The sequence below is a fragment of the Drosophila biarmipes genome, chromosome X (assembly GCF_025231255.1).
Source record: "Drosophila biarmipes strain raj3 chromosome X, RU_DBia_V1.1, whole genome shotgun sequence".
Taxonomy (NCBI): domain Eukaryota; kingdom Metazoa; phylum Arthropoda; class Insecta; order Diptera; family Drosophilidae; genus Drosophila; species Drosophila biarmipes.
Window position 1 is genome coordinate 22647636 of NC_066611.1, and position 18412 is coordinate 22666047.

The 18412-nt window shown below is 40.4% G+C and overlaps 1 protein-coding gene across 20 annotated transcripts in view; it reads left to right on the forward strand.

Annotated features, from left to right (window-relative positions):
• The window catches only part of LOC108023327 (basement membrane-specific heparan sulfate proteoglycan core protein), an 81349-nt gene that overhangs the window by 21742 nt on the left and 41195 nt on the right, over positions 1 to 18412 (forward strand). For 15 of the 20 annotated variants that reach the window (XM_050886442.1, XM_050886441.1, XM_050886460.1 and 12 more), the window contains exons 3-8: positions 1355 to 1820; positions 1995 to 2172; positions 2247 to 2410; positions 2754 to 2849; positions 3332 to 3520; positions 3946 to 4224. In XM_050886442.1, the coding sequence (XP_050742399.1) occupies positions 1355 to 1820; positions 1995 to 2172; positions 2247 to 2410; positions 2754 to 2849; positions 3332 to 3520; positions 3946 to 4224 (1372 nt within the window). Of the gene's footprint in view, positions 1 to 1354; positions 1821 to 1994; positions 2173 to 2246; positions 2411 to 2753; positions 2850 to 3331; positions 3521 to 3945; positions 4225 to 9914; positions 10035 to 14121; positions 14289 to 18412 lie in introns of those variants that run through there. The other 5 variants (XM_050886480.1, XM_050886487.1, XM_050886494.1 and 2 more) reach the window with 3 other exon arrangements.

The following is an 18412-nucleotide window of genomic DNA, read 5'->3' on the forward strand; positions in this document are numbered from 1 at the left end:
AAAGCGCTCTCCAAGGGGAGACAGTACTCTCATCCATATGCTCCCACTTTTCTTCCCATCTCCAAATGCTATCTGCCATTCCTGTGTTTTCCATTATCTTTTTGGTTTATCGAAGTATTTCGATAAGAGGATAGAGGTTCCCGGGGCAATGCACATTCGGCCCACATTCCATTACACTAACAGAAAGATATAAGTTATGAGGATATTTGCCACTTTGAATATCATAGTTATATATAAGATAAAAAGTAAACTTTGAGGCTAATTAAATCCGAAATGTAACTACATAGAATATTAATATGTTATAAAAAGTTTTTGAAGTCAAACTATGATTACAAATTTGAGCTAGGACCTGTGGTATATAGGTTTGAAAACACGTTTTATAGTGCCTCTAAAAAAAGTTAGAAAATAAATTTTTGGTGTTTTTTTAGTGATACATTATTTTCCGTTGTGCACGGAAAACGTGGGAAGAGCGGAGCAGAAGAAAAGCTTTCCTCGGGCAAAAAGAGAGCATCGAACATCAATTTTGAGGCCAGATATGATCGTTTGTCTGGGGGGTTCGGGAAGTGGAGGGGTTGTCAAAAGAAGGCGGTGGCCAAGGGAAAAGGGGCGGGGCATCATTGAGTGTGCGGCACATGTTGAACATGCGGGGCAAGTGCTTTTAATCAGCCAAAGGCAACAATAAATATGACGTAGCACGCGTCTTTTCCCGACACTTCCACTCCAAAGAAAATGGGTTGGGGGAACTATAAAAGAAATTCTGGGCACGGGGTGAACCGAAAATAGTGCCAGAACCGATTACTGAAGAAGAAGTGAAAAGAAATTGACACTTGAAATCTATGCTCAATTGAAAAGTCGACCGAAATAGATCGGAAGTGGGTAAGCACAGGTGTGAGGGAGCAGTTGGAATTGAAAAATGGTTTACAAGTGAGGAAAATGATAAAAAAGAACAAAATTTAGTGCCTGAAATTTGTATGGGCTTACTGGCACTTAAAAGCTTTTTATTGTAAGCCTTTTTTAAAATGAAATTTAGATAACAGAATTCCCAAAGATAAGATACATTTCTAAGCTCCAAATAATGCTAAGGCTAACAGAACTGTTATGTTCTGTAAGTGTGGTGAGAACTAGCCAAGACGCAGTGCGTGTAAAACTGCAGCGCAGCAACTGACTTCGTAGCCAAGACAACAACCAGACGCAAAAGTTATTCTGCTTTGAAAGGGAATAATAATAAGCTCAATACTTATTGAAAACTGTTGAATAAAGGAGGAAAAAACTGTTGGGTTATTTTTGTTGTTTTTGGTTTCTGCTCCAATAGATTTATTAATATGAATTTCTTCTTTCTTTATATCAAATTAAGAATCTGGAAGATGATGGGGACTTTGTACTGGCAGACAGAGACTCGCTGCCGGACAGCAACGAGTTCGGTGACGATGACGTCGCCTTCCCAAACAACGAGCTCCCTGCTGTCTCAAATGAGGAGTTGGAGGAGAAGGACTCGTCCTGGTTAGGCCAGAAGATCCATCGCGTCCGCCGTTCCATAAACCGCTTCTTCGGCGCCGACGACGAACAGGAAAAGGAACGCGAAATGCAGCTGCAACGGCGACGTAATCGCGAAGCCCGGCAGAAGGAACTTCGCCGCCAACAGAAGGAGCTTCAGAGCCGAGAGAAGCAGCTGCGGATGGAGCGCCAGCTGGAGAAGCAGCGACTGGCCAAGCGGGCCAATCACGCCGTATTCAATCGCCTCACCGATCCTCGAAAGCGGGCTTCCGACCTGTACGACGAGAACGAGGCATCCGGCTACCGCGAGGAGGAAACCACCCTCTGTGAGTAAATAAAACTCGCCACAAAAACAATCACAACGCGAGTTCTTCAGGACAGTCCATAATGTAGTATTACATTTATGTTTTAAGCACCTGACATCTGAACTGAAATGAATCTTAATTATAATAGGAACATTCAAATAATATTTACTAATGTTCCCTATATTATCCTCTTAGATCGAACCTACTTCGTCGTTAGTGAACCGTATTCCAGCGATTTCAAAGATCCGGAAAGCGCTCAGTTCCAGAACCTGCAAAAACTTATCGACGACAATTTGCGCACCTTCTTCCATACCAATTACGATGGAAACGATGACGAGGAACAGGAAATTCACAGCGTTCTAGAGCGAGTCGAGTGAGTCCAACAACATATGATGTTGCTATAAAAATTCTTTTTCAAAATTGTTTCTAATTCTCCTTCCGCCTCAGACCCACCACCGACAATTTCAAAATTCGGGTCCAACTTAGGGTAGAGCTTCCTAGTTCCATCAACGACTTTGGAATTAAGCTAGAGCAGCACTTGAATACCTACCAGCGGATCCATCAATTGGGCGCCAGCACTGGTGGCGTCTTTTCCTTCAGCGAAGTTAATGGTAAGTTCCGAAGGATCCATTTCTCAAAAGCTGTCTCTCTTTTCCTGAAAAATGCTTTGGTTTGAGATTCCGCTTGTAGAAACTTTTGACTTCCTTTTTCCCGAAGAAGGAACACAAACTAGTTGTTAGAAATTCAACAAAAACAAACAACAGTTTTGAAATCACCCATAAAGCTTTCTAAAAGTTAAAAGGAAAAATAACTTCCATATTTTTCTTTTTTTTTATAAATATGTTCTTTGCCCAACCGTTTTTTTTTCAATAAGTTTTCATCTATATTCGTAAATTCATATCACGAAAATCAACACTTTTTCTTTACCCAAAACCCCGGAAAATAAAACACCAGAAGATGATCGCTACAAGTTGGTAATACCGAGAACGAGTTTCTTTGAACCAGGAGTTCCAGTAAATATGGGTCGTGATGCATTAGGACGACGCCCAGGTTTGTCCACCGATCCGGGACCGGACGGAAATTTCGAGATTGCCCCAATGTGGTTAACCAGGCAATTTTCAAACCGCGATTAAAAAATATTAAACAGCACTAACACTGCTCTGCTCTGGTTTTTATTGTCTCATCATTTTTTGAATTTTAGTTTAGAGGGATTTAAAACTAATTATATTTAGATAGTTTGCTTATAAAATCTTGAAAATAAGTAATTTTGGGGGTATTTACATAAAAATGAACCAAATGAAATCCGGAGTGGACCTTTATGTGTGCTTAAGGAGGTGACCTGTGTGTACGTGACATTGTGACCCCTTGACCTCTGTGAATGTCTTTCATCATCAAATTTGTGCCTCTTCATGCCATTCGCTCCACTCTGTCTCCATTCCTGTGATCTCTGTCTCCAATTCTGTCTCTACGTCCTTTGGGAAATTGCCCAGAACCACTATGTTCCATCACTAATCCAGTTTTTGACCTCACAGATTTCTCTGTGGAAGACCCCATTGTTTCATTGCCCACGGATGAGGTGGAGGGCTCCGGCAGCGAAGACTCCGGAAGCTGTCGTGGAGATGCTACCTTCAAATGTCACTTGAGCGGAAAAACCATTTGCGATGAAATGCGATGCGATGGAACGAGTCAATGTCCCGATGGCGAGGACGAGGAAGGCTGTGGTAAATGTCTTGGGAGCTCAATAGATCATCCCCAAAGATCTCCAACCTATCATCAATCGTACTAAGTCGTTTAATCCCCCACATCTCTGTACTAAAACAACTCACGAACGAGGGGTTCATCTCATAGCCTAATATTTCTTCTGATCTTTAAATGGAGCTGCAAAACAATCTGACAATTGGCTTACAAATTCGCGCATTTATATGTTCGAAATTTCGATATTTCTTCTTTCTAATGCAAAAATCCACTCGCTTGTGTTTTTGCAGCTCTATATTTTGCGCGACATGTTTAAAAGTCGATAATTCATCAATTTAGACTACACCACCAAATCGTTTGTTCGTTTCAATTTTTGTTGGCTTTTTCTATTGCTTTGATTTTAATTTTGATTTTGGTTTTATGTATTTCTTTTTAATTTCGCGTCGCTTAGCTTGCAACGACCTTGAGTTCAAATGCGATAACAGGTGTCTGCCGCTCTCGAAGCGCTGCGACAGAAGAGTCGATTGTCAGGATCAGACGGACGAGGCCGGATGTCCTCGTGAAGAGGAACCTGAACCAGAGCCTGAGCCAGAGCCTGAGCCTGAGCCAGAGCCTGAGCCTGAACCGGAGCCCGAACCAGAGCCCGAACCCGAACCTGAACCCGAACCTGAACCCGAGCCTGAACCTGAACCCGAACCTGAACCCGAGCCTGAACCTGAACAAAAACCAGGTAAGTTTTTCGATTATTTTGCTTCGTTTCCTTCGATTTTTTTCATTTGATTTTATGTTCTGGCTTAAATGATTTAAATTATTTAAAGCGTCTGCAACAGTACAATCAAATGTATTTTCTTAGTTGGGATGGGGAGGGGTTTTCTTGCCAGAGTTTGGAAAGTCCTGTAATAATGCTTAAGAATTCTCGTGGCTTTGGCTTGGGGCCATATTTTTCGTTGAGGCCCTTTGCTCGTTTGCATTTCCCCATTTTGGGTGATCTCATTGCTTTAGTGTCTGCGTTCTGTGATCGTTCAGTGATTCGCTTACTCAAAACTATGCTCTCTGTAATGGCCAAATAAATTCCGCATATTAATTGGCCCGATAAGCGAATATTTCCACTGAGTGCCACACATGCCATTCTGTTCATTCTGTTCCTTGCAGTATCTTTTGTATTTTATTTATGGCCTTTTGCTCGTTGCCCTGCTCTTTCGGCTTGAAATGAGTTTTCCTTCGCAGGCGGTCAATTGGGTTAAATATTTGATTTTCTAATGGATTTCCAATGCAGTGGAATTCATTGGTCCCCGATGAGGCAGCGTCTTTTGGCACATAATCGAATGCTTTCCATCGATTGATTCTGGTTAAATCAAAGGAATTTCCGCCGATTCCGCAGTAATGTTCTATATTTCACTTCTAATTGGGGGATTCAGAAATTATACGGAAACTCACCCGATCTTAGCAGAACTATGCATTATCGGCATGCCATTCATAAATTTTGTATTTTATGGTATGCAGTACCCGGTTTCCCAATTAATTAGAATTAGAAAAAATTGTTTTTCGTGGTATATTTCGAGTTCTCTTTAAGTTTGTAATAAATAATAAGAAACAATTCAAAAATGGTCTAAAAACCGTTGGCCTGCTTCACTGCCGAAATGTATTCAAATTCGCACAATCGTGTCCTCCCATTGACCCTGAACACTTTACATCACCCATGCCACCCACCCCCAATCTGTTTGTTTTTTATTTATCTGCTTCCTCCGCAACCAACCCCATGCTGTGCAAATTGCAGTGAGAAAGGAGGCGAATACAAAAAACATAAATGTAAATGGCAGCGGAGACAAAAAGACGAAACAAGCGTTCTACCAAAAAGTGAAATTACAAACCAACATCCCACCCACATCCATCCAGAGACCGCAATTCTAGCAACCCAAAAAACCAGATTACAATATCCATGAAATATGCCACAAAAGTCGGTGGCGCAACGAGAGAAAAAATATGCTATATAGATGGTGATTTGGGGTCCGACAGGCAGAGCGAGTGTGTCCATGGAGAGTGTGAGTGGCTTTTTCTCTGTGCACTGTGTCGACAGCTAACAGCAAAAACAATTTGCAACAGATTAAAATTACCCCTAAGCGTATTATAAACTTAAATAATCCTCTTGCAGTGCAAGAACAAGAGGCACCACCCCGAAATCCCGAATCCTGACTCCTTGTATCCAGCTCGCAGCCACCCAGCTCGCTTTTACTACTTCTGGGGGCGTGTTAAGTGCTGTCAACGAGATTAAATGCAATGCCAGAGGTCGCCACCCACCAAACACCAAGCCCAAGCACCAAAAAACACACGCACGAGGACCAAAAAAAGTTGTGTCCTTGGAAATTTAATGAATTTTCAACACCCCACTCCAGGGCATTCCGAAAAAAACAGAAAAGAATCTGAGAAAGTGGGGTTAAACGGAGGATGCGCTGGAATTAGTTGGGATAGTTTTAAAAAGGCAGGTTGCAGGAATAACAATGGTTTATTATACATAATAATACTAAGTGGTAATACCTAAATTAGGCGAAAACTAATTTGTGAAATGAAAGTGAAAATTATTTTTGCTTTCCGCGCTGAGAAACCCAGGTCAGCCCGATGTGTTTGTTGAGAGCCCTTTCACTGGATTTTCCACTGATAAGCAATTGTATTTCTTTAATTGAGCCCGGCTTCGACTTCTTGGCCATCAGCCAACAGACCTTGAGTCGCATTCTTCAGTTCGCTTCCATTTTCGCCATTTGGGTTAATGAAGGCAATACTCGTGGGCTTCAATGTTGTCATTTGTTTTTTCCACACTCTTTTGTTGTTACACTCGTTGTTGTCATTCTGAAATTCAAAACTTCCGCGGCCTTTCGGATGTATTCGAAAGTGCGTCAATGGAAGCTGTGCACAGCTTGCACTTGAAGCTTGAAATTTATTTTGTATCTGGTATCTGGTACTTTGTGCGGCCCTGCTTTTATCATTATGCAATGTAGTTGGGAAATGTAATTACTGCCCTTTTCGCTCTCGCCCACTTTGTAATTTGGTATTCAAAGTTTAATTTATGAGCCATATGCACACAAACATATATTTTTTGTGCGCTTTTGTGGCTGCATTGGGTTTTTGTTGATTAAATTTGGCAAAGACAACTTGCACTTTTCCCTCCCCCCATTTTTTTACTTTTGATTTTTATTTTTGCGCGCGAGTCAATTAGCGGCTTCAGCTTGCCTGAACTGTGTTAAATGGCAGCAGATTTCAATGTGCTCAGCCAGCAACCACACGAATTCAAAACAAGGGAGCAAAAAAAAAAACACACAAAAAACAATGCACAAATGGACAAGGAAAGTGGGCAACATCTAGGTGGCCACACATATGCAAATTGAATTTGCCAGCCAACGCTTTTCTTTTCTCGCCAAGCGCCAAAAAGGGCGAAAATTAAGCCAAGAAAGAAGTACACAAACCAGCAAATGCAAAACACCAGAAGGGGAAGGCAAAATATAGAATGGTGTATTTAGGAAATGGGAAAGGAGACCCGAAGATACCCTATACAAACTGTGGACAATACTTGAATAAATATATTAAGGTACATCGAAAAAAGTCCCAGAGATGCCATATACCAAATAGAGACAAACAAGTTTTGAAACTATGGTATTTCATACACAAATACATCTTATATGTTATATGCACAGGTTTCGAAGCCTTTTGTAATTCTAAGCTTTTCGAACGGCAAGTTTATGGCAGACAACTTTTGACATCGGTCCTAAATCATGTTCTATGAGCCATAAATTGCTCCTTCATTATCCAAATGCTGCGTTCAGCTAGCCGTGTGTCATAATTTATGAATTCTGCAATATTATTAGAACCTAGTTTTTGAAAACCTTTTAATTTTTTTAAAATTTTTTTCTTTTTAATATTTTTCACAACAAATACTGAAATTTGCAGCGACCCTTTCGCTTTAGAGACCCGCGAAAAATCTGTTGAAATCATAAAAAAGCATAACAGCAAACAATGCCAGCCCTGCCACGCCCCACGCCCACCACCTCTCGGGGGAGTTGTGCATGTCTGATGAGCTTCGCTTGTGTGTGTGCGTGTGTCTACTCCCGTGTTTACACGTATTCTATTCTCATTTTCCAATAGACGTCACAAAGAAGTAACTGTTTATATAATTTTAAATAATATATAACAATTCGTTACCAATTAACCTACTTCACCAACACACAGTTAAATACCCCAATTGTTATGAGTTATTTGATTGCAGATACAAAGTTAGCGCCCCATTTCAATATTTAATAGGTCTTGCAGTATTATTTCATTGAAACAATTTAATTTGAAACTAAGGCATGCGTATAAACGAAATTTATGTTGCAAAGGAAAAGTGAAAAGCTTGGCGCGTCGGTGTTGCTTCCTATTGCCGCTGCTTCTTTAGTTTCATAGGTTATATAAAATTCTAAAAATAGTGTATACAAAAAAGAATCGAAAATTTATTAAAAATAAAAAGGTGGCAACAAATTTGGCTGGAATTCTGATTAATCTAAGACTCTGGCGCAAGCGCATCATATGGTAGTAGTTCAATTTGCCAGCCAACCTTTGGCAACATGTTGCAAGCGCCGTGTTGGCCCTTAAAGTTGAGTAACGGGTTGGCTATTTGTAATTATTTAAATTAGTCCAACGTTTTTTATAACAATCGTAAAGATTCGAGATTCGTATGCTGGAACATTTTTTTTTTTAATTTGGGACCTTAAACCTGCCGTTCTGCAATATATAACTTGAGTAATAGGATCCTGATTTAGTCGTGGGATACTTTTTTGAATTTGTTTTTAAAATCTCAATAAATGTAAATATATATGTATATTTTTTTAAGGGGGTCCTCATTTTAGCTCATTTCATGTTCAATATTTCCATGTTTACAAATGAGAGCCCAGAACTAAACTTCTAAATTCCATAACTTGAGTTGTAGGATCGCGATTTAGACATGGGATACCTTTATTAATTTTTATTAAAATTCTCTATAAATATGCAATTAAATATTATTTTTTAAAGGTGCTCTACACTTAGCGCATTTTTATGTTCGATTTTTCCGTATTTCCAATGGGTTTTATAAGGGGAGCCCAAAATGGGAGTTCTACATTCCATAACTTGAGACGTAAGATCCCGACTTACACGTGGGATACATCGATGAATTTGTATTTAAAATCCCGATAAATCTGCATTTAAATTATTAATTTTAAAGAGGATCAAAATTTTAGTCCATTTTCAAGTTCGATTTTTCCGTATTTCCAATGGGCTTCATAAGGGGAGCCCAAAATCGAGGTTCCACATTCCATAACTTGAGTTGTAAGATCCCGATTTACATATGGGATACCTCGATGAATTTGTATTTAAAATCTCTACAAATATACATTTAATTTAATATTTTTGAAGAGCATCAAAATTTTAGCCCATTTTCATGTTCGATTTTTCCGTATTTCCAATGGGTTTCATAAGGGGAGCCCAAAATGGGAGTTCTACATTCCATAACTTGAGTTGTAAGATCCCGATTTACACGTGGGATACCTCGATGAATTTGTATTTAAAATCTCTACAAATATACATTTAATTTAATATTTTTGAAGAGCATCAAAATTTTAGCCCATTTTCATGTTCGATTTTTCCGTATTTCCAATGGGTTTCATAAGGGGAGCCCAAAATGGGAGTTCTACATTCCATAACTTGAGTTGTAAGATCCCGATTTACACGTGGGATACCTCGATGAATTTGTATTTAAAATCCCGATAAATCTGCATTTAAATTTTTATTTTTAAAGAGGATCAAAATTTTAGCCCATTTTCATATTCGATTTTTCCGTATTTCCAAAGGGTTTCATAAGGGGAGCCCAAAATGGGAGTTCTACATTCCATAACTTGAGTTGTAGCATCCCGATTTAGAGGTGGGATACCTCTATGAATTTGTTGTTAAATTCTCTTTAAATTATAATTTAAATATTTATTTTTAAAGAGGGGCCGAATTCTAGTACATTTTAGTGTTCGATTTTTTCGTATTTTTAGTCAATAATTCATAGCATCATCCATATAAGATTTTTACGTGGTACAAACATGTGGTTAAATTCCCTCATATTCTAACCCCTCTTCACGTTTAATAACATGCTGATTTTCCATTCTAGTTGACATTGCCTTAGAATGCTGAGTTTTTCATCAGCCAGCAGCAACATGTTGCAGCTAAACCTTTGGCAACTTTTGCCATCATCTGGTTGGCTGTTCGTTCGGCTTTTCCAGCTCGTCGCTTTTCCTCTGCCTTTTCCGCTTGCGGCCCTCGGCTTTCGTGCTTCGCTTTTTGTTTTTCGTGTGCACCACGAGCGATTCAGCTACGCCTGCTCAACGAGCGCTTGCGAGGCTTCTGGGTTTTCGATTCAGTATTCAGATTCAGTTCAACGTGAGGCGTTTGCGTGTGCGTTACGTTGGCGCGACTTTGGCTCCAGCTCACAGTACCAGTCATCCTTACTTCTCGATTCCCCAAGAATCGGCAAAGCTATAGTACCAGAAGAGTGTAATCTCATTTTTTGTTGGCTCTTTTTTTTGACTGTGTTGAAAACTATGAAAGAACATCAAAACTAAATAATACAGCCTCTTGGTGTGCGAAATCCTCTGCAATTTCTGTTCTGTGTGCGTGATCTCAGCTCGTGCGAACTTATCTCAGTGACTCCGTGTTGATTTTGGACTTACTTTTCACGGCATTTATAGATAAAATATTAACCTATGGTCTTGCTTTAGGAAATGTGGTTTATCCCCTGAATTTCATTGAATTATATTTAAGTTTTCTTTTTAAAGGCTTCGAACCACCTTAGTGGTTATATTTAATGCTCTGCGAAGCAGGCTGTCAAGTGTTGAACACGAAAAAACGTAGTATCCTTCTTTTAATGAGTCGTCAAAGTAACAGTCTTTCCTTTCAATTTTTTCAATTATTTTATTTCAATGAATAATATGATTGATTAGCATTTTAGTGGTTTTCAAAATTGATTATTTTTTTAAATTTTAAGTGTTGCGATAAAAATGAAAACAAATTGTAAATTGTTTTTGTTCCTGCGATGCCTTTAAATGCCTCTATTTTCTTGCATGAAAAAATATTATAAATAATTTTTTTGTATTTTTTCTTTTGGCCAAATAATCTCGTAAATTTTATATGTTCTGAAAGCTTTCAAGAGCATAACACCAAACATGATCAGTTGAAGTCGAGTGATAAACTCATCCCAACACTGTGTGCTCAGCTCACCCATTTTGAATGGATAAAACCAAATATTTGCCATCGGTTATTAATTTAGCTGGCTGACATGTGGTGCCCCAATGTTATTGTTGCTCTTGCGGTTGCATTTTGAGGTGACTGCCATTAATGCCATTAATGTTGTGATTGTGATTTCGATTGCACGTTGCCGTGTCGCCTGTTGCCAGGTCGTAAATCTCAATCAAAGAAGTTTAGAGGAGCCAGCGGGAGCGATTGGGCATATAAATCTCGTTCGGCGGTGGCAAAAAACAAACAGGCGAGGGAAAAATGTTAAATATCTGTGACACTGATTGCTCACTTGATGTGGCTACACGCCCTCGAAACTGCCCGAAACTCCTAGGCACTTTGAAACTCCTCGAAAATAGCCGGGGAAAATCGAGAAAACGCGGGTGAAAGGCGCTGACAAATTCTTCCGACAGGGGCTGACAAAAATAACCTGCCGAATATGGATGAGCCGGAGCTATTTTCGGAACACGCTCCGATTTTCCCTATCCAGACTTTCTGGAATCTGGATTCCTTGGCTCTTCAATTATTCTTACTTCATTGGCTGTCAGACAAATTCAATTTGCTTGGCTCGGCACAATATTAATGCTAATTCCAAAGCCACAATGTCAGGATCGGCGGGATCGTCTTGCGGAGTTTGTGGGAAAACAAGTGTGCAAACTTTATGCACTTTCAGCACTTTTTCCCTTGCCAATTTGACCAATATTTTTTGTTAGAGAGCAGCTTTTGTTAATTAAATTGCGAATTGCATTCAAGGAAGGCGGTTTTTAAGAATTTATCACACTAAGCTTTGAAGTTTCAGGGAACTGGCTGGTATACATTATCCCGAAATGGTGATTTCGGCACTTTGGGCATAGAATATAATATCATTGAGAGCACTTAGATTACGGTGTTTGATTAATGTATCAAGAATTCAGTCACCTTTTTTTGACTACCTGTGAAAACTGATAAAATTCCACTCGAGCGATTTTTAAACCAACCTTAAGTTAATTTATGTCAAAGATCAGTAATGTGTCACACTGTAGGGGCTTGCATATCCCCAAATAAACCTCCCTTTTTATACGCTGGATACTTTGACTTAAACCACTATTTTGCGATGAATGCGCCGAGGACTTGCCACTTGGCGTTCTTAAACGGACATTGGATAAAGCATGATATGCATCATTAATTTTAATGACTGTTAATATGAAGGCGTTGTGGGTGTCGGACGGGAGGCGGGAGTTTGGCTAAAAACTTGGCCGCAATTTGAGTTTCTAATGACTCCGAAAACTCATCATTAACAACAAGCCGCGGATCCCGGGTGCCGGACCCGTGGCTTTTTGGGATGAATGCATCTTCGGTGAATGGGATGGATCTCTGCCGGAGCATCTCCATCTCATTAACGAACAGCCTTTATTGTGTGTTGTGTGTTGGCGGCGTTGCAATCCACCAATTTATTATGCGTAACATGTTGGGTAACTCGAAACTTGGCCAAAACGCTGCCGGCTGGAGGCTGCATTCAGAGTACGGAGTACTGAGGACTGAAGACTAAAGACCACTTAGCGTTTGGACCAACTACAAACTAAAAGCATTCCTTTAATGCTCGGTTAATTGAAACATACTCTCCGGGCCGCCGGCAAACAACTTTTTTGCCATATAATAATTGAAAAATGCAGGCATCTTGCCAAAACCGCATAAACAACAAAGCTTTTAGGCGCGTATCTCACAGATACGTTTATCTGCCGCTCTTAAAAAAAGGAAAAAACTAAATAACACAGAAAAAGAAACCGAAACTTAAACGAAAACGAAAACCTTTCACAATCGACAATCGCCACTCGACTTTGCACTCAGATGTCCCACGTCCGCCAGCTTGCTCTATATTATCCCTCAGATTTATGTGTGGCACACACATAAACATCTCAAGTTCAAGTTCATTAGGGAAACAAAAAATGCCAGCAATTTGTTGTAATTTATGCGCGAAATTTTCATTTTTCCCCGCCTGCCCATTTGGCGAAAACTTGCACAGCGGGACGGAGAAGAAACCGCTGATTCTTCGGGAAGTGGATTATATAGTGGCCATGCGAAATGGGTATTAATTGGTCACGTTTTGGATATGTTTGTCCGGTAAAAATGCACGATAAATACAGTGAGTCAGATCCGAATCGATGTGTACTTTGGCAATATGCTCGCTGGAATGTTTGCCCGCTAAATGGGATTACGTAATTCAAGGGGAATCGTGTTTGAAAGATCGAAACATGTGGCCAAAGCGATTGAATAATTTCGAAGATTTTCAAGAACGATAAAAGCCAGGGCTGATACTTAGCATTATGCATAAGAAATGCATTTGCCCCCGATCCCCGTAATATATTTAATTTATGAGTAAGAAAATCAGCAGCCATGTTTACCATCACAATATATATTATACAGCGAGCTGATAAAGGTTTATTATTGTCATTTCTGGTTCAATTTTCATTTGACACCCCTGCACAGGGCGCACACAAAAAGAAATGGGAATCTTCTTATTATATGAAAATACATTTATATTTGAGAACGATGCACAGATACGGAGGCCGAACAATTGAATGCTGATGACGCCTGCTCCAGGCGGGGGGCCCTTCGGCCGCGAAAAGGGATTCTCTGGCGTTGCGTTATTTAAAATTAAGCGAACACTTAATGCCACTAGGTTCGCACTTGCTCGTCGAAAAGAGCACTGCACTGGCAAAATGATTTTGCATCAGTAATTCAGTTAAAATGCAAAGGTACTGTTGATTCTCGGAGAGGAGATCGTTTTGCAATGGCAAAATGTGGCTCATTTTGATGGCTTTTTGAGTCATTGAGTCATATTTAACCAAAAGAGATATTGGCCAGAGATATTTTTTTCAGTGTAGCCCTGCCACTGCTCGACTTTTGGCCGCATAGACAAAGACGGAAGTCCGGAGTGGACTTCACCAGTGGCTGGTGGTGGCGGGGGAGGCGGCAGTGTGTGGGTCACCATCGAGTGGGTGGCAGTGTGTGTGGGCTACCCGTGGGCGGGTTGTTTTGGGTCCCTCATTGCTTTCATTTGTAACGGAAATGTTTGTTAAAGTGTCCTTCTTTATGTTGCTGCTCTTGTTGTTGTTAATGCGTTCAGTTTGCCAGCGGAAGTGTCGCCGCTCGCCGCTCGCCGGGCGCAGTCACGCCCCTTTCGCCCCCTTGTCCGGCCCCTAGTGACCTCTGAACCCCCTGCTGTGATTTTTATGCGCGCCAGAACAGAAGCAGAAATTTTCGCACATTCCAAAAGAGCTGCTCGAGAATAAAAAAGGAAAACCAGTTGTGGCTTGAGGAGCCGAGATTGAGCTGGAAATTACCCCTATCCCCTCGTTTTTTCTGTTAGTTTCTCACCCTAGCTCGCGCTTTTGCATCCGCATCCGCATCCGCACCCGAATTTCGCATCCGCGATGGGACGGCGCCTAAAGGCAGCTTTTTGGCTGCTGGCGGTCCTGATCGTCATTGAAAAGCCGCAAAAAAGCATGGCCCGCGGCACGTATGTCGCCTACGGTGGTAAGTCCAAAGATCCAAAAATCCTGCAATTAAAATAGATCAAAATCCTTAATATATATATATATATATATAATATTTATAATTTTGGGACCATCACCTTTTTACGTGATATCCAAATTGATTATATGGTTCGGTTTCTTTAGACATAAAAGAGAATACTGCTTTCCCACATAAGTTTCTTATAACCTCCTTTATAACGAAAATACAATTTTCTGGGAGCTAAAAAATGTTCAAGGGTTTATAGGGATTGAAACAAATTAATTAAACGTTTAAATTGATTCACTGCCCATAATGCCCCGCAAAATCAATCGACCGACCCCCACGCTGACGGGCCAGGGATATAGATACGAGCGCATAATGATATATATGGATATGCCCTACCACTCGATGGCAATTCATTTCAATCGGCCCCATCCCCATTTAATTGCCCCTCAAGTGACAACAATTGCCGGCTTGATATCGAGTTGGGGCATTGAGGAATCGAGGAATTGAGGAATTGAGGAATGCAGCTGCATTTGCAGTTGGCGATGATGCAGAGATTGGAAGTGCCAGTGCATTCGGATGAGTTGTGTTGAGTCGAGTTGATTTGAGTTGGGTTGCATAGCAGTGCGTTGAACAAATCTAGGCTAATTGTTTGTCGCTGTTGTAATAATGATGCCAGCGACCAATTAATTTGCACAAACATCTTAATTTAGGCAGCCGCGAAGAGAGCGCACTCGACAACTGGCAACACTTGATAAGCTGAGTTGCCCGGCTCTAAGAATAGAATAATTATCTTGATAAGCCCCGATGAGCTGACAAAGAATTTCCCCCTTGCGATAGGCGCCAGAGCGATCTTCCGAGATCCACAAGAAAATGGGGCGAGTTGGTTGGGATGGTAAATAGGAGTGAAATCTATGGGCACGTAGCTAATCGATTAAAACACACATTTAGGTGTGTGAAAAGAGCAGCTAAGTTTTAACAGTACGCATATCTAGTTTGCTTAAGAGAAGAGAGATAAGATAAAAAGTGAGAGCTTGCTGTCGTCTAAAAGGATGATTCAATGATTTTAAATAATATTTGCGCATTTGCTATGATTTTACAAAGGTTGATTGGTCAACATATTGCTCACGCGATAAGAAAATAAACTATTTTGCTTAGAGGAATGCCCGCTTATCAATGCATTTATGGGTCTGACTAACTGGCACTGCATTATTGATTAAAAATAATTAGAAAAGGCCTACTTCTGGTGTTATTTGAAATAGGTTTTTTTTCTCCTCTTAAGCTCACTGCTAAAAACTGCCAAGATAATAAGCTTGCCAGTTCCTTGTGGAAGCAAAAGCAAAACAAAAACCCGATGGATGCTTTTTGGTGGCTTAACCCTTGGTAACAGAAGTAGTCCCCTTTTATGGCCATTGTCTGGTGTCTCAGTGGCTTGGGGCCTGGGGCCTGGGGCCCTTTTGTGCGATCGCTAACTGTTTTCTAGGCCTTTGGTCACGGTCAGTGGGAGAAAGATTTGAGATTTGAGGTCGGAGGCTTGGGGCTTGAGAGACAATCAGAATGGTCACCGGATACTCCAGGAACCAGTCGTCGGTCGTAGGGGAGAAATTAAAAACGGTTAACTGCCTCCGCAGCCATTGCGTTTACAACAATGTCATCCTTGACTTCATTAACCGTAACCCGATCGCATTGAAGTAAAACCTCAGCGGGAGCAGCGAGCAAACAGCCAGCCAGCAAACAATCAAACAAACAAATAAACCAGCGAGTAAACCAGCAAACCAACAAACAAACGGAGCCAAGCCCTCAAGATAATGCGAAACTATTATTTTGCACTACTGAAAGCACTGTGAAGTCATCGCCACTTGGGCAGCGCGACTGACTCAGGTCCAGATTAAGCTTCAGATACAGATTCGGATCTTGTTTGCAAGAGCATTCTGCGACCGACCCACAAAGATGTAATCGGGGAATGTATACTTTCTGAGTCACTTGCTAAATATATAGATACGCCAGGAGTGCACAGCAGTTACTTGAACTAGTTGTGAATAAAGCCAAATAACATAGCACAGCTTTACAAGTAAATCATAAAATATGAAATCATATTAGCTATAGCTTCTGCTTTTTCAAGTCTCTAAAATTGAATAAAAAATGTACAAATAAATCATAAATTGTATAAAATCATATTATATTATTTATATCCTGAAAGTTTCCGATTTTGGCTTTTGTTTTTTTAATAATTAACTTTACAGGTAAATAATGAAATAGTTAAAATCATATTATTATATTCATATCTTAATAGTTTCCGATGTTTTTAAGGCTTCTGTTTTTTTGAGGATGTCAAAAATATTGTTCGTTGTATATTTCAAGTCTCTCAAATAATATCCATGAAATATATTTAGTATAGTTCCCAGCTCACTTTCAAAAACTATACTTACCATTCGCGGCAGGGTATTCAAGTTTCGCTGTTCGCTTTTTCCTTGGGGTCCTGAAATCAACTTTTCATTTCGGGACTCTTATTTACTTCGCTGCTTGCAATTGTTAGAAGAATGAATTGAAAGATGTTTATTTTTAGTACAATGTGCCACACACACTGGCTGCTGCTTAACCCCTTGTCCGCACACCCCTCTTAACCCTACTCCGCCCGAGCTTCCATTTGAAGCAAGTTTTCTTTTCTGGTTGCCTGCTTTGAGCGCTTCCTGAAAGCCCGAGCAAATGAAATGAGATCTGCAGAGGCTCTTGAATAAATAAATGGAAAAGGCAGGGGCCAGGGGGCCTGTATGTGCATAACTGGAGAATAGGAAGGCGTCGAGCTGCATGCTCATGCGCTGATGTAAGCGCCTTTTCGAGAACAATTAGAAAACGCTTCGGCGGTGCATTTTCCATTTGCAGTGCCACTATCCCAGTGTTTGTTCTGTTTAATTCCACTTTTTTCAGGGTTAACTTAACGCTTGTTTACCGTTTGGCCAGATTGTTTGCCCTCGCTGTTGCCACTGGATTAAAGTTTTTCTTGCTGAGATTTCCCCCCTTTGTTACTGTGTTTGTGCGTGTGTGCGTGTGTGTGTGTGTGTGTGTGTGGAAAACCCTTCACTGATGCTGTGCTGACTTGTATGTAATTTGATGCTTATGCCATTAACAAAAATGTCAAAACGTCTAAATGCCATTGGGCATATGACTATATACACCAGCTTTTCACAGTTTTTCCCAGCCCGCCGCCCTCGGATTTTCCAGGCACGTAATTTGCTTGTTGAAGGCGCGTGCGAAATGTCAAGAGAACCTAGTGAAAAGTCGCCTTGCAGATTATACGAAGAGAAAAGTTTTTCGCAATGAGATTTGATATTTGCGCCTGGACCGGATGGCAAAAAATACAGTAGAAAATAACAAAACTGAACTCTACTGAAAACTCGAGACGGAATCGAAATGGGATCTGGATCTGGATCGGGGTTGGTGGGGGAAAATGGGAAATGGCCAGACATTGTTGCGTATGCGGAAAAGAGGAAAATCTGTTTAGCTGATTAAATACGTGACTTAATTCCAAGTATCTTAAAGATACTTGAGTTATTCAAATTTATGCATTGGCAGCGCAATTAAAATGAACATTTGATTGGCCCGAGTGACGGACGAGTGACGATTGCAAGTCAACTTGGCCTTGCTCGCCATTCAGATATCGAATATCCCCAAGATGTTAATTTGGAACATTATCTCCCCTATGTCTACATGTATGCACAGAAAAAAGTACCTTTGGGAGGGGTCGCCTCGATATCAAATTGTTTGAAATGCAGGCAAGTGCAAGCCAGCATATGCATTTCACTAAATAATTGGCAAAATGTCTTGGGAAATCCAAAACTCAAACTAAATAAATGTTTGTGAAACAGTAACTTAAAGGTGGTGACATTCGATAACAAAATGAAATAATTGCTGCAAGCTACTAAAATAAAAATGCCACAAATAATATTGAGCGATTCAGTGAGTGTAGTACACTAGTTTCAAATTTGCGTCATGTTTTTGTGCTGCCTTCTCGCAGTGTAGTGCACCTAATGCATGCCATTAATTGCATCAACTGCATCTCAGCTCGAAACTGTCTTGGGTGAAGTGTTTGGCACGTGCACTGCACAAATGTAGCTTATTTATTAATTTGTGTTCCCAGCATC